The sequence below is a fragment of the Triturus cristatus genome, chromosome 2_1 (genome assembly GCF_964204655.1).
Source record: "Triturus cristatus chromosome 2_1, aTriCri1.1, whole genome shotgun sequence".
Classification (NCBI taxonomy): domain Eukaryota; kingdom Metazoa; phylum Chordata; class Amphibia; order Caudata; family Salamandridae; genus Triturus; species Triturus cristatus.
This window is the reverse complement of record NC_140581.1, coordinates 1,089,188,340-1,089,211,607: the sequence shown is the minus strand read 5'-3', so window position 1 is coordinate 1,089,211,607 and position 23,268 is coordinate 1,089,188,340. Positions and strand designations below refer to the sequence as shown.

The 23,268-nt window shown below is 46.2% G+C and overlaps 1 protein-coding gene across 12 annotated transcripts in view; it reads left to right on the top strand.

The window, feature by feature from the left end:
* The window catches only part of ANKRD17 (ankyrin repeat domain 17), a 1,008,651-nt gene that overhangs the window by 279,248 nt on the left and 706,135 nt on the right, over window positions 1-23,268 (top strand). For all 12 annotated transcript variants that reach the window (XM_085636371.1, XM_085636340.1, XM_085636333.1 and 9 more), the window contains exons 8-10: window positions 10,163-10,400; window positions 10,604-10,795; window positions 13,666-13,775. In XM_085636371.1, the coding sequence (XP_085492497.1) occupies window positions 10,163-10,400; window positions 10,604-10,795; window positions 13,666-13,775 (540 nt within the window). The remainder of the gene's footprint in view (window positions 1-10,162; window positions 10,401-10,603; window positions 10,796-13,665; window positions 13,776-23,268) is intronic.

Here is a 23,268-nt window from a genome sequence, read left to right as displayed (position 1 = left end):
ACCCTGATGCCACCGGTCTTCTATCCTCCTTATTCTCTGGCCTTAGTTCCTCCAAATCATTCAATACACTTCATGGGTCGGCCCTTGAATGTTCAGGGCCACATGTGCCTCCGTCACAGGTGTGCACTTTGAGCCGCTGTCATAGCCACCCTTTACTAATTTAAATTATCTGACTGGCAAAATAGAATGTTAAGGCCTGTTTTGATGACTAATCTTTGGTGCAGTCTGTCTAGAGTCCATACTTTGGCATGGATGAAAGAATTTTGTGTTTAACTCCGATGTTCTTGGTATGCTGGGTGTATATTATGGCTGTACAGAAGATCGCTCAAATGCTGAGAACCTCCTCCCCTCTTGCATCACTGATGCATTTCCTCTAAATGGATTTATATCATGCATGTGGTTTGAGTACTCCTCCAGGTGGGGATATGATGTACCCCTCTGGCCCTCCTTCGGAGGAAGTGACTTCATTTACTAGAGCCGAGAGACAGAACAGGGGAACCCTACTCACTAAGGAACCAGGGTAAGTATTAGATTCAAAAGGACAGTGGTTCCTGTGGAATAATACTGTCAATATTGATAATTGGATGCGCAAACGCAATGGAGGGCTCAAGTGATAGCAGAGGGGGAAGAAACCACATACACCAATGGTTCAGTATAGCATGGTAGTATTTATATATTTCAAAAGGGGATATGTACAATGAACAAAGAAATGTAAAATATTTGTGCGTGGTGTCCCAAGTGAAAAAAGGAACCTAAATAAGTAGTGGAAGTTGTGACATTTTTACAAGGTTTCCATAGTTGCAAACAAGTCGACCGTTAACAAATAAATACAAGATGAACAGCAGCTATATAAAATATGTGCCGAGTAATGGTTTGCTTTTTCTTTGTGTCGACGTTTTGACCAGCTCAGGGATGTGGGGTTTCATCAGGACCTAGGAATATAGGGTCATCTGATGGAAAAGGATGCGCAGCGGTGTCAAGGGTGTGTGCCACAAAGTGAGTGAAAGGAAAAGGAAAGAATACTCACTTGGGACACCACGAACAAATGTTTTTCATTTCTTCTTTCATTGTACATATCCCCTTTTGAAATATATAAATACTATTATGCTATACTGAACCATTGGTGTATGTGGTTTCTTCCCCCTCTGATATCACTTGAGCCCTCCATTGCGATTGCGCATCCCGTTATCAATATTGACAGTATTATTCCACAGGAATCACTATATTCATTTACTAGATGTGAGAAAGTGCAATCTTTCTTGCATGGTATGCCCCTACTGTTTGCTGAATTGCTGATGTACTTTGATTGAGTGCTCCCTGGGCTCCTGCCAATCAGGTACCCAGGGCCTATGTTCCTTTCCTAAACCTATGTTTGAAGCCTAAACCCAATTGGCATCTCTGGCCACATGTCAGCCCCTGGTAAATGGTACACTAGGTACCCAGGGCCTTGTGACCAGAGAAGGCCCCTGAGGGCTGCAGCACTTATTGTGTCACCCTTAGAGGCCCTGTACCCTGCCACGCACACACTGCCTTTGCAGGCCGAGTGTCTTGGTGCAGAACTAAACAGTCGACATGGCACAACACACACTTCCCTGGCATACCTCAGTCACCCCTCTATCTGGGTGCCCTATGCCAGTGGTGTGGGTACAGGTGCATGAGCCCTGTGCCCCTACAGTACCCAGGTCCATTCCTGGGCACTGTAAGTGCAGTGTTGCCATTAAGAGTATATGGTGCTGGGAGCTCGTCAACACGAACTCCCCAGTACCATGATGGCAATACTGGAGACTGAGAAATTTGGTACCAAACTTCTCAGCCCATTAAACCCGCACTGATGCCAGTGTGGGATTTAATGTACAATGCATGACAGAGGGCAACTTAGAGTTGCCCCCTGAACCTGACCTACAATCCACGTCTTGTCTGAGGGGCTGCCTAGGCTGCCACACAGCAGACCTGTTGCTGGACCCCTGGGTAGAGAGCCATCCGCTCTCCTGGGCCTGCAACAATGCATATCCTGGGCGAGGTGCTAGGTCTTCTCCCCAGGATGGGCAGGGGAAGCTTCAAAGGCATGACGCCCTTGTGAGCTTTTCCAGGCCACTTGCTGTACTCAGCAACTGGCCCCCAGCAGTTCTGACCCCCACTCTGGCGGGAAGACTGTCTGGAAACCCCAAGGAAGGAAAAGGGGTGTGCCAGCCTCTGCCAACCCCACCCCTCAGGTGGGGGAGGCAAGGTGAAGCACATCTCTGGGCTCTCGTCATCTTGAAGATGGGGAGCCCTGCCCAATCAGGATTAGGCTACTGCCGCCCTACAGGAGAGTGGCAGTATAGGGGGTGTACCCACCCCATGGAAGGGACCCATGGTCCCTGCCCTTTACCTACCGGTTACGTCGCTAAATTTAGTATTTAGGGGCACCCTGAACCTTCCTTCCTCAGATCCAGATTCCGAAACAAGCAAGAAGATCAAGAAACAAGAAGACCGGCCGTGCAGCTGCTAACAAGAGGAAGACACCAACTGATTTGGCCCCAGCCCTACCGGCCTGTCGACCCTCGAACCTGCTCCTGCTAAACCCCGGCGTCTCCAGTGGTCAGCAACCTCAAAAACCCCGGAGGACCTGACTGCCTTGTGACTCTAACTAACTGGGACTCCCATGAGCAGTGGTACTGCTCAAAGCAAGTAACAAGCCTCTGGCATTAGCCAGGAACTGCGACACCTGCACACTCTGCACCCGCCAAGCCTGGACTGTGCCGGAGTGGACAAAGACCACGAGTATGCGTCCCCCCCCCATCCCCGGCGACTGTGACCCCGAATCCAGCACCCAAGAACCCACCTCGACGCTCCTGACGACGCCTGCAGCCTCAGAACCAGGGTCCCCTCCAACCGCGACCAGCAGAGGGTGCGATTTCCCGACGCCAAAAGGCACCCCTGTACCCGGCGCCCTGCGGCCCCCTGTGCCCAACTCCTGGGTGCCTACCTAGCCTCCTACTTACCTCTCAAAGTGGTGGTCGCACCTGAAGAATCTTCGGCCCCGAGCTTGCAGCCTTTGTTCGTCACTGAGCTTCTTCATTGAAATCCATTGAGCGCCCGACGGCTCAAAAGCACCCTGCACCCAGCCGCCCGAGTGCCCCTGGCAGTGCAACTTCTACTCTAATCTACTTCCCCACTTGCCCTGAGTAAGTGACCAGGAGCCCAGCTCCCACGGCCGCGTGGCCTGCTAGTCAGCAGCCACCAACCAAAGGCCCCCTGCCTCCAATAAGATAACATTGGGCCTAACTCTCTCTGCACCCGGCTGTCCTGTGCCGCTGAGGGTGTAACAACTGTACCTACCTGACCCTGGGAGACCCCTGAGTCTATGCCCAGAACCTTAACTCTGCCAGTCGAGTACTTACCTAAAAGCCGATAACTCACTTTTCTTCCATAGGGTAACATTAACTGGTTTCACTTGGAAATTCTTCAAAGTGTCGAGTTTTGAAACTTTAAAATATTCACTAAAAATCAGCCGATCAACGAAAAATAATTTACTCACCTGCTATTAGGAGAGATTCCAGTGCTGGATCTTGGTGCCCAGTGTGAGAAAGTGCCATCTTTCTTGGATGGTATGCCCCCACTTTTTGCTAAATTGCTGAATGTACTTCGATTGAGTGTACCCTGGGTTCCTGCCAATCAGGTGCCCCGGGCCTATGTTCCTTCCTTAAACCACACAAACTCCAAATTGGCAAACCCTAGCCACATGTCAGCCCCTAGTAAATGGTACCCTAGGTACCCAGGGCCTTGTGACCAGGGAAGGCCTCTAAGGGCTGCAGCACTCATTGTGCCACCCTCAGAGGCCCTGTACCCTTACACACACACTGCCCTTGCAGGCTGAGTGTCTGGGTGCAGGACAAAACAAAGAGTCGACATGGCACACATCACTGTGTACCATGCCCATCACCTACACTGCCAAGGCATATGTCAGCCACCCCTCTAGCTGGGTGCATTCCGCCTATGGTGTGGGCACAGGAGCAGGAGCCCTGTGCCCCTACAGTATCCGGGTCCATTCCTGGGCACTGTAAGTGCAGTGCTGTCATTTAAGAGTACATGGTGCTGAGAGCTTGTCAAACACGAGCTCCACAGCACCATATTGGCAACACTGAAGCCTGGGAAGTTTGGTATCAAACTTCTCAGCACATTGAACCCACACTGATGCCAGTGTAGGATTTAATGTATTAAGCACCCCAGAGGGCATCTTAGAGATGCCCCCTTACAGCTAACTTACAATCCACGTCTGCTCTGAGGCTGCCCAGGCTGCCACACAGCAGACACGTTGCTGGACCCCTGGGTGGGAGAGCCCCTGCTCTCCCGGGCCTGCAACAATGCACATCCTGGGTGAGGTGAGAAATCTCCTCCCCCAGGATGAGCAAAGGGAAGCTTCAAAGGCATGCCGCCATTTGGAGTTTCCCCAGGCCACTGCAACCCCCCACTCTGGCGGGAAGCTTGGCCGGAAACCCCATACAAGGACAGGGGATGTGCCAGCCTGCCCACCCCACCCCTCAGGTGGGGGAGGCGAGGTGAAGCACATCTCCGGGCTCTCGCCATCTTGAAGATGGGAGGCCCTACCCTATCAGGATTAGGCTACTGCCCCCCTCCCACAGGAGAGAGGCAGGATAGGGGGTGTACCCACCCCAGGACAAGGACCCATTGGTCCCTGGCCTTCACCTACCTGTAACGCCCCTAAATCTAGTATTTAGGGGCACCCTGAACCTTCCTTCCTTAGATTCCAGATAGAAAACTACAAGAAGAGCAAGAAGAACAAGGACCTGCCCTGCAGCTGCTAAAAAGAGAAGAAGACACCAACTGCTTTGGCCCCAGCCCTACCGGCCTGTCGACTCTCGAACCTGCACCAGCGCGGCATCCCTCGTGGCCAGCAACCTCACCAACCCCGGAGGACCTGGCTACCCTTTAGCTCTAAGCCCCTGGGACTCCCACGAGTAGAGGCTCTACTCAAGAAACCTATTTGCTATCCCTGGCACCAGGCCGGGACCGCGGACCCAACACACTCTGCACCAGCCAAGCCTGGCCAGTGCCGGAGTGGACAAAGACCCAGAGGACGACCCCACGGCGACTGTGACCCAGAGTCCGGCACCCAAGGACCCCCCTCGACATCCCGGAAGAAGCCTGCAGCCTCAGAACCAAGTGCCACCCCAGCCGCGATCAACCAGAGGGTAAGATTCCCGACGTCAAAAGGCACCCCTGCACCCGGCGTCCTGCGGCCCCCTGTGCCCAATCCCGGGGTACCCACCTAACCTACAACTACCCAACTTACCTCTCGAAGTGGTGGTGGCACCTGAAACCTCCTCGTCCCCGAGCCTGCAGCCTTTTTCCAAACCGGAACATTCCCATTGATTTCCATTGAGCGCCCGAAGGCTCAAAAGCACCCTGCACCCAGCCGCCCGAGTGGCCCTGGCAGTGCCCTCTCTACACTAACCTACTTCCCCACTTGCCCTGAGTAAGTGACCAGGAGCCCAGCTCCCACAGCCACGTGGCTTGCCAGACAGCAGCCACCAACCAAGGCCCCCCTATCCCTCATAGGATAACATTGGGCCTAACTCTCTCTGCACCCGGCCGTCCTGAAACCGCTGAGGGTGAACCAACTGTACCCACCTGACACTGGGGGACCCCTGAGTCCATGCCCGGAATTTCAACTCTTCCAGTCGAGTACTTACCCTTAAACCGCTAACTTCATTTTCCTCATAGGGTAACATTGACTGGCTTTTTCTTCAAAAATCTTCCAAGTGTGAACTTTATAAAACTGCAAAAATTCACCAAAAATCAGCCAAGTGACAAAAACGAATTTACTCACCTGCTCCTAGGTGAGCTCCCAGTGCTGGATCTTGGTGCCCAGCCCTGACCCTGAAAAGTGTTCACAACTATACTTACCTCTAACTCATTTTTCTCCCATAGGAAACCATTGTCTGCTTTTCTGTGAAATTTCTTCTAAGTGTCTATTTTTGCAAATTTGAAATATTCTTTTAAAATCGTACCATTTCTGCAAACGAAATTACTTACCTGCTTTTGATAAGGACCCCAGGCCTGGGTCTAGGCACCCAGTCCTGGATTACTAAAGTAACGACAAAGTACTCAACCTGCAATTTGAATTTCTTGCCATAGAGATCCATTGAATGTTTTCTTTGAAATATTTTCCAAGTGCTAACTTTTGAAATAGCTACATATTATTTAAAAATCATTACAGTTATTAAGTCGACTTTCATCACTTGATTCTGAATACTGACCCAAGGCTGGATCTAGGAGCCAGACCTGGAATTCCAAAAGTAATCTGAAAAGTAATTTATTACAAATAACCTGAATTTACCATTAAGCTCAATGCATTGTTATGTTTAGGAAATAGGATTGTTTATTGCAACCAACTGTGACTGTGTACACAAATTTATTGCTTAAGACAAAAGTATTTATATTCAACCTCTCATTCTGAGAAAGTATATTTTTACCCCCTTTGTGGTTCTAAAAATAAAACAAGCATATATTTTATATATATAAACCATTGGCCTAGAGTTCAGTTATTGAGTGTGTGAAACCATTTGCTGACTGAGTGTGTACAATAAATGCTTTACACTGTCCTCTGGTACTGCCTTACTGCTCGACCAAGCTACCACTTTTGAGAGTAAGGTCATACCTAACTTTGACCTCTATCAGCCTCTGGGGGACTGTGGACTCTGTACACCCTGTACCTATTAGGGAACAGGATATACAGAGCCACTTTCTCACACCCAGCACTGACCCTGCAAAGTAATTACAACCGTACTTACCGCTAACTTGATTTTCCTCCATAGGATAACATTGCCTGGTTTTTGCCAGAAATTCTTCTAAGTGTCGATTTTGCAAACTTACAAGTATTCGTTAAAAATCGCCTGTATAACAAAAACGCATTCTTTCAACTGTTTACAGGAGACGAACCAGTGCTGGATCCATGATCCAACACCGAGTTTTGAAAAAGTAACGATAACCCTACTTACCTGCTATGTGAATTTCCTCCCATAGGATAACATTGGTGATTCTATGTGAAAAAGTTTCTAAGTGTCAACTTTTAAAATGCAATAATATTCCTTAAAAATCACAACTGTAACCAAAACGTTTTTACTCAACCGTTTACAGGAGATGTCCCAGGACTGAATCTAGGATCCAGTCCTGTGGTAGGAAAAGTAATCAATTGCATTTAACTAGAAATTCCCATTGAGCTCAATGTATAATTGTGTTTGAAATGGTGTTGCCTATTGCAACAACTGTATCTATTGCATTCAAAAGTCTATTGTCTAATGCCTATTGAAAGTAATTATCTAAAGCATCTCATTCTGAGAAAGTATATTTTGATACCTATTGTTGGTTCTAAAATAAAACTATATATTTTTATACAAAATCATTGGCCTAGAGTTCAGTTATTGAGTGTGTGAGACCATTTGCTGACTGAGTGTGTACAACAAATGCTTTACACTGTCCTCTGATACTGCCTTACTGCTCGACCAAGCAACCACTTTAGAGAGTAAGGTTACATCTAACTTTAGCCTCTGCCAAACCTCTGGGGACTGTGGACTCTGTGCACACTGTACCTATTTGGGAACAGTATATACAGAGCCACTTTCTTACACTAGAGTGGTAGGAAAAGCAGTAGTAGTATTGGATTTTACTTTGTCCTCTGCAGAAGCAAAATCGAACATTTTAATGGAGATGTGATCGAAGTCCTGCAGTTTCATAGCCTCTACTTCCTTTCTTTGAAGCACTATTTGAATCCTGTCCTGGCTACTTGGGGAAAAACCCCTTCTTGGGCCTGGCAGTCCACAGACAAATAGCTAGGCAACAGAGACCAGCCTCATGTGATCCAAAGTTCCTGTCACACTGACGACTCCTTAGAAAGCTTACGAAACAGCCGAGCTATGGCTCCCTCATTGGGCCTACCTTACCAAATGAGGCAATTCTGCTAACAGGACAGGAAGTTTCAAGGCTACTCCAAGACAAAGCAGTCCTGGCAGAAGCAACCTTATCAGCTGATTCAGAAGCAGCAATACATTTACTGCACCTTTCAGAGCAGTGCTGAATAAAGGGGACACCATGACCAATTGCAGCAGCAGATAGTCTCTTTCATCTTCTGCTGACCTTTCTGCTTCAGAACCTTTCTTAATCCACCTACCCCTGTAAGCCATCATCTTCAGTTGGGCCAGGGGTCTTATTGGTAATATGAGGGGTTTGTCTCATTTTCCACAATTTGAGACAATCACTTTAGATCGCTGGGTAATCCAGCTAATCCCCAAGGACTTCAGTTTACCCTTCTTGTCCTCCCCTTCAAACCGCCATCCTTGTATCTGGCACACTCTTCTATTTTGAAGGCAGACGTTTTTGCCCTGCCGAGCAAGGGGGCAATAGTTGTGCCACTCAATTAGTGTGCAGTCCTTTTGAGTCAGTCCATTCGTATCTGCATTGGTGGATGTCTTTCTACCTGCTGGTGGGTTGTTTCTGGGTGCAGGCTACTGTAATCATTGATTCCTTCTTGTTGGTCGCTGTTGCTCATCTGGACAAGATTACGCCATCAGGTCTTTGATCCTTGTCAGAGCAGTGCCTGCACATAAATGTACTGTGATATTCTCCTGTTTCGTGGGGTACTACTATGGTTGTGACTGAAAACACCACCACTGTCCTTTGTCAACACAGGGCAGCGTGGTGTCCTGTATCCCGTGTTTGGAAACCATTATGACTGAGGCAGTGGGCTCATCAAAGGTGTTATCCAGATGGTAGCACCTTTGCAGGCTCCCCCAAGCTGAGAGCGGGTGACTAATGTTGCCTACTATTAGGGTACTACAACTGCAAACTCCATCCTAAAGTGATACACACAATGTACTTCAGATTGGGGCGTTGGTGTATGGATCTTGTCACCTTGTTCCAGATCTGGAAGTGTCCTCCGTTTTGTGCCATACATATCACTAGGAATGGTTAACCAGGGGAAGATGTGCCTTCAGATTCAGTTAGTCATAGGCCCTGCTGTATGCCTTTTCCCTCCAAGTCTTCTTTATGTCCTCCAGAAGGTGTGGGACGAAAAGCACAGCTGATGACCCATGGCTGGGTGTGGTGGATTTGATACACCAGCTGGTTGGCACACAGCATATGGTTTGGTCTTCTCTCTTACAGTGTGGACCTACTCTTGCAGCAGGATGGTCAGGTCCTCCACCCCAAAGACAGTGTCTGCATGCTTGGAGATTGACCAGCACCAGCTAGAATTCTTTTTGTTTACCATCTGAAGTTGTGGAAGTTATCTTGGTCACCAGGGAATACACCACTTTATCGATTGATGTAGGTCTCTCGAACAAGTTTTTTGAATGGTGCGATCTGGAAGGTCTGAATGCATTTCAACCATGCCTTTCTGATGTTCTGTTTCACTCTCTCCCCCATTTCAGTGCCTAGAGGTGGCTAGTGTTAAACGGTATTGCACTGCCCTAGTCACGCGCATGACTTTAGTTTGTAGAACTGCAGGACCTATCAATTCTTTAGCATTTAATCTTTCATATAGTCACATGCTTGAATGAGAATACCAAGCAGTACGTAACAGAATAAAGCGGGAAGCAGGATTACCTTTACTAAGCAGGTTGCGGTGTACTGCCTGTCCCGCTGCTGTGAGGTCTACTGTGTTGATGTCCAGGCACTATTGCTTTGTGAACGCACACCTGTTATTCCACACACAGCAAATGCCTTGTAAAGACAGATTTAGAGCACAGAAGTTGTTGCAGTACTCCTGGTGAACTGTGCCCTCACTCAGCCATTGAGTGGATGCTTTGCTTTGATATGGCAGAAGGTGATGCAGGCTGATGGTTAATAAGCTAGTTCCTGTTTGGACAGGGGTTTGCCTCTTCCTGGAATACTTGAAGTCAACACACCACATATCAGAAGCACGTATGTCCTTTGCCTTATCCATGTAAACTCTAGCGCACCTGTATACATCAAACGAGGGCAAAGATTTTTCCACAGATGTTGCAGGATTCACGGATATTTTCTTTTATTGGCAGACATTGTTTCATCATGTGAAAATATGAAAGATACTAACAATGAAGTTACTGGGAAGCAATACATTTCTTAAATGTTCTTTCAATATGCTAGTCCAAAAATATTAGTTTGTCTCTTTCATTTTTAGGATGGCCATGTGGAAGTTGCCAGACTGCTCCTTGATAGTGGTGCTCAGGTGAATATGCCTGCCGACTCCTTTGAATCTCCGTTGACCCTGGCAGCTTGTGGTGGTCATGTCGAACTAGCAGCTTTGCTAATTGAACGTGGTGCTAACTTGGAGGAGGTGAATGATGAAGGTTACACACCACTGATGGAAGCAGCCAGAGAAGGACATGAAGAAATGGTTGCGTTATTGCTTGGTCAAGGTAAAACTACAGATAGAAACATGCACATTATTCCTGAAACATGAGATAGTTGCAAACTCTCTGAATGTGAACTTGTCGAATTCAGGATGAGCTTACCCAAGCTTTCTTTGTTTGATTTATTGCAGTGCTTTTAAATTAGCTTCATAATATTGAACAGCACATTTGTGTTTCTTCTAATACTTTTTTTTGTCCTGACTTCAAAGGTGCCAATATCAATGCACAGACTGAGGAAACCCAGGAAACTGCACTGACACTGGCCTGCTGCGGTGGGTTTCTGGAGGTTGCAGATTTCCTAATAAAGGCAGGAGCCGATATTGAGCTGGGATGTTCAACACCTTTAATGGAAGCTGCACAAGAAGGTCATTTGGAATTGGTGAAATATTTGCTAGCTGCAGGTAAGCAGAAAGTTACATTCCATGAGCTCACTTAGATTTCAGAATACTTTCTTTGAGTTTGCCACTTACGTTAGTTTTGAGCACATCATACTGTTAAAGACAATTTTTACATTAATGCCTATTCAGCTTAAATACTTACGAAGTACAGAAATCAAGCTGATGCAAATGTCACATGTTAAAATTGCATTTCATTTATTTGAAACTTTGGATGAAGACAGTTACTTTCTAAAGAAGTATTTTGTCATTGCAGCCTAAATTCTAGTTAAATGTTTTGTTTGAAAGTTAGATTTGCACATTCAAAAAAGCAGATGAGCTTCCTTTCTAAAGCCATGACCTGCATAGATGTCTTGCTTTCTCTTCAGAACAGCTGAGCAAGACTTCAAAATACCAGGACACAACGTGAACACTCTTCGATATAGGACTCTACACACTTTGGAATACCAAAATACAACATGAACAAAGTCAACACGTTTTTGCCAATTAAACGGGAATATTTATTGCAGCAAGTTTCCATATATCAAATGGCAATAATGCACATGTAAAATAAATGCAGATAGTGAATGTATATTCCCAAGAATAAATGCATAGAAAGATAATAAGAACTTGGAATATTTTGCCGCTGTCTGTTTAGCATCATCCTTGCTAGCATAAACTGGGGAACCCGTTGGCAATCTCAGGCAGAAGGGTATCAACTGGGCACAAAAGCCCTTGGCACTGCATCCACACCCAGGACAGTTTGTCAAAGCGCCAAGAGGTTTCTGTCTTTATACTCTCTACTAACACGGAGAGAGACTTCTAAAAGCTTCCCCTCCCTTCATGTACGCTGTAGGTGCTGGCTACACTCTACGTCGAGGTCACTCAATGGTGCTGGCCAGGCTCCGATGAGAGCTTAGGCAGAATTCACATTCACATTCTTGGACACTTCAAAATGTTATATAAAACTCCCACAGACTATTTTAAACGCAAAGTTTCACACTTTGATCTTTGACACGGAATTGAAAATGAAAGAGCTGGAGTAAAAGCCGTTAACTGGGCAGGCGTGGCCTGAAAGGGTGAGAAAGCAACCCTTCAAATGTGGTGACACAACTGATGTCAATGTGTGTAGCGTGCAGGGAGGAGGACTGCCTCAAATTCCACGCCCTCAAACGTACCTTCGTTTACACAGGCCTCATCTGTGGATAGTGCCACTTAAAAGCTTGAACGCAGAACAGATTTGGACAGGGTTTATTTAGCATGTTCTGTGATAGTTCAAAATTTATTAAAAAGAAAACCTGGCTGGCACAGGCTTCAAAAGCTATACCACAAGTTAGCAAAGGCTTAATACAGCGCTAAGGTAGGCACCTGACAACACATACTCAGGTTAAAATTAGCCTTCGGGTTGCGATTCTTCTTTCCTTGCAAAACAAACAATTCTGCATCTTCCACAAATTTTGTGACATGCTCAACAACTGTGATGCATTTTTTTTTTTTTAGGAAAGGCCCTTGTAGCTAAATTCTAGCAGCTATTTTGTGCTGTAGTACGTTGTTGTCACCAGGTGCACTTAGCTGATCTCCACTTGCAGAGAACGTTCAAAAGGCGTCAGTGAGCCATGGCACTTTGTCTCACTTAGACAGGGACAGAAAATAGGCCTGGGCACCAAAATAAAAGTAGGCCTCATTTGCGAATTAGGATGTAAAAGCATTGGTAAATGGAACAATTCAATACTTTCGTAGACCTATCCTTGTGATGCACATTGAGGGCTGGGGAACCACAGATATTTGTGATTTCTGCAGGCAGTGTGTGGCAGTATTAGGGAAAAGCAGCCATGGCATTCACTATGTTCTTTCCCCATCAAAAAGATGAAAACATTGACACATTTCTGCTCTCCTACCTGTACAGAGATATTGATCCATTGGTGCTGAATTCAGTGTAATATAGGCATCGATTTAGCTGACCGCACCATTTTACTCTGAAATTTGTGATCACGATCAACAACTTACACGCAGTGCTTTGCAGCACAGATTGACCCTCCCAAGATGTTTTATGATTATTCAAAATTTTGATATGTGGATTATAAACAGATCTCTCTAGCAAGTGCATCAACAACCTGAACAATATATTGGAAGCATTACCATAAGGGACGATGGATGCTTTCAGATTATGAGGTGCCTTAGCCCACACAAAAACTGCTTAAAACCCTGAAGCCAGCTTACCAATAGATACACTTGCCAAGCAGAACATGCTTGTAAGAAACCTCAGTGGTTAATTCTTAGATTGTTGTTAGCCGAGGGCAAGATGTGGGTGACAGGCTCAAACCTTGTTGCTGCAAACTCAACCTTTTACTCTTCTAGGGTGAATAAAATTAGCACTCGTAATTCCTATTCACATTGATACTAAATTGCACAACTGTGGTAACAAATGGTAAGAATAAACACAAGTAAAGAGTGTGCATGTATGTGTTCTCTTTTCTAATTAAAACAAGCATTGGCATAGCCAATAGGTCTCGCCTTTGGGACCTTGTAAGTGTTTAGCCATGCAACAGTTAATGTTGTTGCAGTAAGGATATTGTGCTGCATAACTAAATACTTATAAGGTCCCAAAGGCGAGACCTATTGGCTATGCCAATGCTTGTTAACTTTTGGAACATTTCTGACCTGCCAACTGTATGTTAACTGTTGCCTCGTGTTTTGGAGATGCAGTCACTTTACTTATAACATTTTCAACAATGTAATCTCTTATGTAATTCTTAATTTGTTCACTTATTCTAAATGTTAAAGATTCTGCATGTTCAAAGTAGGTGTCTAGTAAGCTAGAAAAAGTTATGCTCATAACTTTGTTTGTGGGGTACGCATTAAACCCTTTAGTGAACTTAAATATGTTTCTCACCAAGGGGCCAATGTGCATGCGACAACAGCAACGGGTGATACAGCACTTACTTACGCTTGTGAGAACGGCCATACAGATGTAGCTGATGTTTTACTTCAAGCTGGAGCAGATCTGGTAGGATTGTTTTGTCACAATTGTGCTTTCCTCATATATTTGTATTTTTACAAAGCCTTTGTTACATCTTTGATTCATCAATCCCTTTCATGTTGGCATGGTTTTTTCTACAATGTCTGATGGTGAATTGATATGTATTCTCACCCAATTTGCAGCTTTACTTTCCTATGCCATTTATAATGCGTTTTTAGGTTTATGAAAGCAACATTTACATTTTTGCTCAGCTTCAGGCCTCATGTTCAGTATTTATTTTCACTGGTGGTCTCTAATTGATTTTTTTTCAGCGTTAAACGTGTGGCAGACTTAAATTTGGGCGTAATGAGTAGAACATGTATATGTTGTTCCAGTGTTTGAATAGAAATGCCGTAGGCTCCTCTGCCTTGAATCAAAACAATGGAAAATAAAATGTGAAGATGATACAATACACATGCCTCAATCAATCATATTGATTGTGATGGCTAGGGATGCACTGATCCGGGAATTCAAAGTTGTCTTGGACGTCCTGTTCTTTTTTTATTTTGTACGTACACACACGTGCCTGTCACACTCACTCTCATACTCGACAGTCACACTCACTCGCCCATACCACACACACTCATACACAAACTCACACACAACACACACTCATACACAAACTCACACACACCCAGACACACTCACCCACACCCAGTCTCACCCACTGGTGGGGGAGGTGAGGTGAAGCACATCTTTCAGTCCCTTTCATCTTGAAGATGGGTGGACCCCTCCAATCGGGGCTAGGTCTCTGCCCCCTCCCACAGGAGGGTGGCATAATAGAGGGTGTAGTCACCCCAGGTAAGGGTCCCATTGACCCACATGCTACTACCCTAAAAAGCCCCATAATTTAGTATTTGCGTGGCTCCCCCAGACTCATATTGATTGTGAGGGTTAATGATGCACTGATCCGGGAATTCAAAGTTGTCTTGGACGTCCTGTTTTTTTAGGTCTCGCCTAGGCAGCGCTTGCGCTGTCCCTTCGAGACATGCTGTATTCAGGATATCTGGCTAAAGCTCCACTTACTTACTCATCTTTTTAAATAGCTCTCGTCCCTGTCCTTGTAAATGGTGGCTTTTTATTGGTCATTAGGCTTTGTAGTCCCTCCTTAGTACCACCTTGTCTCTTCTTGTAACCTCCCATGAGGACACCCCCTGTTACATGTGTTACTATGCCCTAGGTTTTAATTACAGCCTCAAGGCATTACTTAAAGGCCTTCAGACAGGACACTCACTTTTATATTAGACCTTCTATAAATTTCCCTTCATCAGCTCCACATAGATTACAAACCAATCAGTAATGAATATAATAATTACTTTGTCACATTTCAAAGCTACTAATTGTATAAATGGACATAGCTATTTGAATGTACTTGTGGTACTGTCTTGTATGCAAGGCATTATGGGGATAATAGATTTACCATATCTTTAAAGTTTTTTGTGCTCACTAGGGACCTCTAGGCACAGCTTGTGCTACTGCACCTAGACAAGCAGTGCTGGTGCCTTGCTCGCTAGGGACAGCTAAGCGCAGCTTGCTGTACTGCACCTACCACATCTCATTTAGATCAGACCTTCTATACATTTTCCTTCATCAGCTCCACATAGAGTACAACCTAATCTGGAATTAATGTAATAATTATTTTGTCACATTTCAAAGCGACTAATTGTATTTGTACTTTCGTCGTTGCTTATGAGAAGCAAGGCTGACAGTAACTGCGTCTTTTACTGCCAGCCTTGCTGTTCATAAGCAAGGACTATAAGCACAAAGTCCTTGTTTAGGCACCGCTTGCAGGTTTTCAAAACACATAAATAAGACAGTGGCAATAGCTCAAGTTCTCGAAATGCAAGACCTATTGCATTGCTAATTCTTGTTTTATCTTGCACACGAGCACCAGTCACACTCACACACGTCATTCTCACTCACATGAGTCACACAACAGTCACACTCACACGTGACAGTCACACTCACACGACAATCACACTCACTCACACATGACAGTCACACTCACACATGAGTCGAACACACAATCACACGACAGTCACACACACACAACAGTCACTCACACTTGACAGAAACACGCGACAGTCACTCTCACACACTCGAAAGTCACACACTCAACAGTCACATTCACTCACACACTCAACAGTCACACTCGCACACACAGCAGTCACACTCACACACCACACTCGCACACTACACTCACACCTACACCCTCACACAACACACACTCGCACAATACACACACAACCTCCTACACAACATACATACACACACACACACACACACACACACACACACACACACACACACACACACACACACACACACATCCAGTCTCACCCACAGGTGGGGAAGGTGAGGTAAAGCACATCTTTCAGTCCCTGCCATCCTGAAGATGGGTGGACCCCTCCAATCGGCACTAGGTCTCTGCCCCCTCCCACAGGAGGGTGGCACAATAGAGGGTGTAGTTACCCCAGTCACCCCGGGTAAGGTGCCCATTGGCCCACCTGCTACTCCCCTAAAAAGCCCCAAAACTTTGTATTTAGGTGGCTCCCCCAGACTTAAAAACTAGATCTGTGATGACCTAAGAAGTAAGAAGACATCCCTGCAGAGAAGACTGAAGATGACGATTGTCTTGGGCCTAGCCCTACAGCCTGTCTCCTGCTTCTGTGACCCAGCAACCTCTAAAAACCCCGTGAGAGGTGCTGCCTTAAAAAAAGGACTCCAATCTCCTGTGGACATTGGACCTGTCCCGAAGAAACATATTCTAAAGACTCTGGATCCCAGCGGATCTGCGTCATTTGTCCACTCTGCACCAGACTTCCACGGCCCGAGTCAGAGTGGCTCACCTGTGCAGTGAAGTCTCCCCAGCTATCCTGACCTCGTATCCAGTCTTTGACTGACCACTCCTGATTTCCACGACTGTGCCTGCAGTGTGAATCCAGAGGCTCCCCCTGACCGCGGCTGGCTCCAGTAAGAAGACTCTGACGTCTAAAGGCACCCCTGCACCCAAAGCCCCTGGGCCTTGGTGAGCTGAACCGAAGGTGTCTCTACGACCCCTACATCTCTATTTACCTCTGCTGTCATTGATGTTCCACCTGCAACCTCCGGTGCCACGCCTGCTGTCTCTTTGCTGAAAGAAGAATCCCCATTTAGTGCCATATGTCGAAATTGCACCCTACATCCTGCCGCCCTCTGTGGCGCTGATGATGTATGTTTGGTGCTGCTTTGTGGGCCCCCATGTGCTTAACCTAACCCCCAAAGTTTGGCCCCTGCAACAAAGTATATTTTTCTACAATTGTTATTTATCTCCTTCTTTGGTCGTGTTTCCATTATTGATCAATGTTGTGCAATAAATGTCTTATACTCCTCTGTGTTTGGCCTAAGGCTGCTCGCACACATTACCGCTAATAGAACACCTTGGGTTTTACTTTGAGCGCTGTACACTTTTGGGGAACCCCTGGACTCTGTGCATGGTATTACCACCTAGTCGCAATATCATATACAGAGCCAGCTTCTTACATTGCATAAGCCCATACTTCCAGAAGAAGCAGGAAATGTCTTTGAAGGCCTTCAGGACTTCATGCAGAAATGCAGTCAAGCAGCTGAAGACATCAGGCTAGAGAAAACTTCCAAGCGAGAAAGCCAAGAATTTGATATTTCACAGCCATTGCCAAAGAGGGTGGCAACAGAGCATAAAGCCACAAGCCCCATGCCACAAAGCTGCTCAGTCTCACCACACACCAAGTCACCCTCGCCCACTCATGGAGCAGAGGACACAGACCACCCTGACAATGAGAGTTATGACTCAAAGTCAGAGGGAGAAACCCCAAAAAGCCCAGACCCTTGGGATGACTATGATATGGTCCTTCCAGACATGGACATAGAACCACCTACCCCAACTAAGGCATCCCCACCAGAAGAAACCTCTTAGTATCACAGAGTAATGCAGCCGGCCGCAGATTATCCTAGATTACTACCTGGTAGAGGAGACAGATTTTCTGGTCAAGACACTTGAGGACAGAGCGCGTAGGACAGTACTTACCGAAGAGGGGCTCACTTTTTACAGTTTCAAAGGCCCAGTGAAATCAAAGGTACTCCCAACCAGATTCTAGAGGAAATACTGACCTTCGCCATCGGACCCTCTCTACATCAGAGATCACTCTACTGCTGCCTTCCCAGTTTAACTACAGCGAGCAAAAAAGCAGCATCACAAAGCACTTGCCAGACATACTGTAGCCACCCAAAACAGACCTGTAGTCTGAATGGTATAGGATGCTGAAGGATAGAGCGCATAATGCAGCAAGCCATTCCGAAAATTATCCTCTTTGGTTCCGTTTCATGAAGAGATCATCCTTCCAACCTGCCATCTGTTGCAACTGAGTTGCCAAGTAATGACATGAAGCGCAACCTGGCGGTGACCCGTACCTCAGAGCACAGTCACCAAGTAAGTATCAAGTAGCTGAAAAAAGTTTGGGTTTTAATAAGAGGTAGGTTAACAAAATTAAGGAGGGCGAGGGAGAAACATCATCTCAGCCAAGGCCACCCTCCCAATCGCCGAACAACGCAGAGTCTCCCAGAAAAATATGGGACCGGAGAGCACGATCCTTACCCAAGTTACTATCTAACATATCCACAGGTGAATGATAATTCTCAATCCCAAGGTCACGAAAAATCGTAGTCTTGAAAGACAAGTGGGGGTTGGGGAAGGCTGCAAAGGATGAGGGTAAGATGGTTGAAGTGAGAAAAAGCAAAATTTAGTTCAGTTTACCTGTAGTCCGGAAACGCTAGCGAAATCCAAAAGTCTGAGCGATGGAGGATAGGTCCATAGAGACACCCCTAAGGTGCGACTGTAAATCTTCGGCATACAACAATATAGTGTATACAGGCACATACTTGGATACCTCATCCTGCTCAGCGCCGGTGCATACAAGCCGCTAAAGGTTCCCTAGCCAAGGTGAATACCAGTGGAGATAACTGGGAGCCCTGCTTGATGCCTGTAAGAAACTGGCTCTATATATATATATATATATATATATATATACACCAAAATGAGGTATAGTGTGTATAGGGTCCAAGTGTCCCCAGAGGTAGGCAGAGGTTAACGTTAAATAGAACCATACTCTCTAATAGTGGTACTTGGTCGAACAGTAAGGCAGTATCAGAGGACCTGAACTTTAGGCCAATTGTTGTATAAAAATATACTGTTTATTTTTAGAACCAAGCAGGCCTGGTACAGGTAAGCATTAAATACGTTTCAGTAGTAAGTTACTGGATATGGTACAGTTTGAAAATGCAATAGAAATTGTACTTTGATTTACAGGGGAGCAGTAGTATGCAACACTTAGCAAATACAGTACATTGGAATGAATAGGCTTTTTCAGTAAATTGCAGGTAAGTTATTTTTTACGTTACTTTTCTAACTCCGTGCTGGATACCTAGATTCAGCACTGGGACATTTCCTAGAAACGGGTAAGTAAACACGTTTTGGTTATTTGTGCGATTTTTAAAGAATATTTTTAAGTTTTAAAACTCCACACTTAGAAAGAAACTTTTTGGAGAAAAAGTGTCAATGTTATCATATGGAAGGAAGACAGGCTAATGGTTCACAGGTAAGTAATCGACTGTGGAAGTTAAGGTTCTCTTCCAGGGGATCCTCATCAAAGTCATAAGCACTAGATGTGAGAAAGTGGCTCTGTATATACTGTTCCCTAATAGGTACAAGGTGTACAGAGTCCACAGTCCCCCAGAGGCTGATAGAGGTCAAAGTTAGGTATGACCTTACTCTCAAAAGTGGTAGCTTGGTCGAGCAGTAAGGCAGTACCAGAGGACAGTGTAAAGCATTTATTGTACACACTCAGTCAGCAAATGGTTTCACACACTCAATAACTGAACTCTAGGCCAATGATTTGTATATATAAAATATATGCTTGTTTTATTTTTAGAACCACAAAGGGGGGTAAAAATATACTTTCTCAGAATGAGAGGTTGAATATAAATACTTTTGTTTCAAGCAATAAATTTGTGTAAACAGTTACAGTTGGTTGCAATAAACAATCCTATTTCCTAAACATAACAATGCATTGAGCTCAATGGTAAATTTAGGTTATTTGTAATAAATTACTTTTCAGATTACTTTTGGAATTCCAGGTCTGGATCCTAGAACCAGCCTGGGGTCAGTATTCAGAATCAAGTGATGAAAGTCGACTTAATAACTGTAATGATTTTTAAATAATATTTAGCTATTTCAAAAGTTAGCACTTAGAAAATATTTCACAGAAAACATTCAATGGATCTCTATGGCAAGAATTTCAAATTGCAGGTAGAGTACTTAATCGTTACTTTAGTAATCCAGGACTGGGTGCCTAGACCCAGGACTGGGGTCCTTATCAAAAGCAGGTAAGTAATTTCGTTTGCAGAAATGGTACGATTTTAAAAGAATATTTCAAATTTGCAAAAGTAGACACTTAGAAGAAATTTCACAGAAAAGCAGACAATGGTTTCCTATGGGAGAAAAATGAGTTAGAAGTAAGTATAGTTGTGAACACTTTTCAGAGTCAGGGCTGGGCACCAAGATCCAGCACTGGGAGCTCACCTAGGAGCAGGTGAGTAAATTCGTTTTTGTCACTTGGCTGATTTTTGGTGAATTTTTGCAGTTTTGAAAAGTTCACACTTAGAAGATTTTTGAAGAAAAAGCCAGTCAATGTTACCCTATGAGGAAAATGAAGTTAGCGGTTTAAGGGTAAGTACTCGACTGGTAGTGTTGAAATTCCGGGCATGGACTCAGGGGTCCCCCAGTGTCAGGTAAGTACAGTTGGTTCACCCTCAGCGGTTTCAGGACGGCCGGGTGCAGAGAGAGTTGGGCCCAATGTTATCCTATGAGGGATAGGGGGGCCTTGGTTGGTGGCTGCTGTCTGGCAAGCCACGCGGCTGTGGGAGCTGGGCTCCTGGTCACTTACTCAGGGCAAGTGGGGAAGTAGGTTAGAGTAGAGAGGGCACTGCCAGGGCCACTCGGGCGGCTGGGTGCAGGGTGCTTTTGAGCCTTAGGGCGCTCAATGAAAATCAATGGGAATGTTCCGGTTTGGAAAGAGGCTGCAGGCTCGGGGACGAGGATGTTCCAGGTGCCACCACCACTTCGAGAGGTAAGTTGGGTAGTTGTAGGTTAGGTGGGTACCCCGGGATTGGGCACAGGGGGTCGCAGGGCGCCGGGTGGCCTTTTGACATCGGGAATCTTACCCTCTGGTTGATCGCGGCTGGGGTGGCACTTGGTTCTGAGGCTGCAGGCTTCTTCCGGGATGTCGAGGGGGGTCCTTGGGTGCCGGACTCGGGGTCACAGTCGCCGTGGGGTCGTCCTCAGGGTCTTTGTCCACTCCGGCACTGGCCAGGCTTGGCTGGTGCAGAGTGTGTTGGGTCCGCGGTCCCGGGCTGGTGCCAGGGATAGCAGGTAGGTTTCTTGAGTAGAGCCTCTACTCGTGGGAGTCCCAGGGGCTTAGAGCTAAAGGGTAGCCAGGTCCTCCGGGGTTGGTGAGGTTGCTGGCCACGTGGGATGCCGCGCTGGTGCAGGTTCGAGAGTCGACAGGCCGGTAGGGCTGGGGCCAAAGCAGTTGGTGTCTTCTTCTCTTTTTAGCAGCTGCAGGGCAGGTCTTTGTTCTTCTTGCTCTTCTTGTCGTTTTTCTATCTGGAATCTGAGGAAGGAAGGTTCAGGGGGCCCCTAAATACTAGATTTAGGGGCGTTACAGGTAGGTGAAGGCCAGGGACCAATGGGTCCTTGTCCTGGGGTGGGTACACCCCCTATCCTGCCTCTCTCCTGTGGGAGGGGGGCAGTAGCCTAATCCTGATAGGGTAGGGCCTCCCATCTCCAAGATGGCGAGAGCCCGGAGATGTGCTTCACCTCGCCTCCCCCACCTGAGGGGTGGGGTGGGCAGGCTGGCACATCCCCTGTCCTTGTATGGGGTTTCCGGCCAAGCTTCCCGCCAGAGTGGGGGGTTGCAGTGGCCTGGGGAAACTCCAACTGGCGGCATGCCTTTGAAGCTTCCCTTTGCTCATCCTGGGGGAGGAGATTTCTCACCTCACCCAGGATGTGCATTGTTGCAGGCCCGGGAGAGCAGGGGCTCTCCCACCCAGGGGTCCAGCAACGTGTCTGCTGTGTGGCAGCCTGGGCAGCCTCAGAGCAGACGTGGATTGCAAGTTAGCTGTAAGGGGGCACCTTCTAAGATGCCCTCTGGGGTGCCTAGTACATTAAATCCTACACTGGCATCAGTGTGGGTTCAATGTGCTGAGAAGTTTGATACCAAACTTCCCAGGCTTCAGTGTTGCCAATATGGTGCTGTGGAGCTCGTGTTTGACAAGCTCTCAGTACCATGTATTCTTAAGTGACAGCACTGCACTTACAGTGCCCAGGAATGGACCCGGGTACTGTAGGGGCACAGGGCTCCTGCTCCTGTGCCCACACCATAGGCGTAATGCACCCAGCTAGAGGGGTGGCTGACATATGCCTTGGCAGTGTAGGTGATGGGCATGGTACACAGTGATGTGTGCCATGTCGACTCTTTGTTTTGTCCTGCACCCAGACACTCAGCCTGCAAGGGCAGTGTGTGTGTGTAAGGGTACAGGGCCTCTGAGGGTGGCACAATGAGTGCTGCAGCCCTTAGAGGCCTTCCCTGGTCACAAGGCCCTGGGTACCTAGGGTACCATTTACTAGGGGCTGACATGTGGCTAGGGTTTGCCAATTTGGAGTTTGTGTGGTTTAAGGAAGGAACATAGGCCCTGGGCACCTGATTGGCAGGAACCCAGGGTACACTCAATCGAAGTACATTCAGCAATTTAGCAAAAAGTGGGGGCATACCATGCAAGAAAGATGGCACTTTCTCACACTAGAATATTCCCGCCCATGCGCGGGACCCCGGAAACACAATCATATATGTGAAAACGTATATGTATATCTCTCTCTCTCTCTATATATATATATATATATATATATATATATAAAACACACAGCATAGTATGTTTGAAAACTGTTTTAATGCTTAGCACTTAGCACAATCCCTCAGATAGAACTGAAAGCATGGACAGCTCACAGGCTGCATTGTAGAAACATAGTATAGAAAAGCTGGAAAGCTAACCCTTAGCAACATAGAAATAAACTGGCACTGTGCCTTTAAGGCAGCCATGACTCCTAGCTTCCCATCATGCCTCAGAGGTGATAGGTCAGTTGTTCTTTCGGACTCCTTCTGTCAGGAACCTGGTTACACAGCTCTGCCTTTTCTGACTTTTTTGTTAGAAATAATCTCCAGTTTTTTGGAAAATCTCTTCTTACTTCGATGTATAACAGCTTTAGAAGTAAGGTGCTGTCTTTTTTTGACAGAATTGGGCATTTTTTTTCCACACAAAAATGCCATCTCTTTTTGACCCCTGCCCTTCTTGTGTAAAAAAGGAGGCCAGGACAGACTCTCATGCAGTCTGTATACTTTTGTCTTCCTAA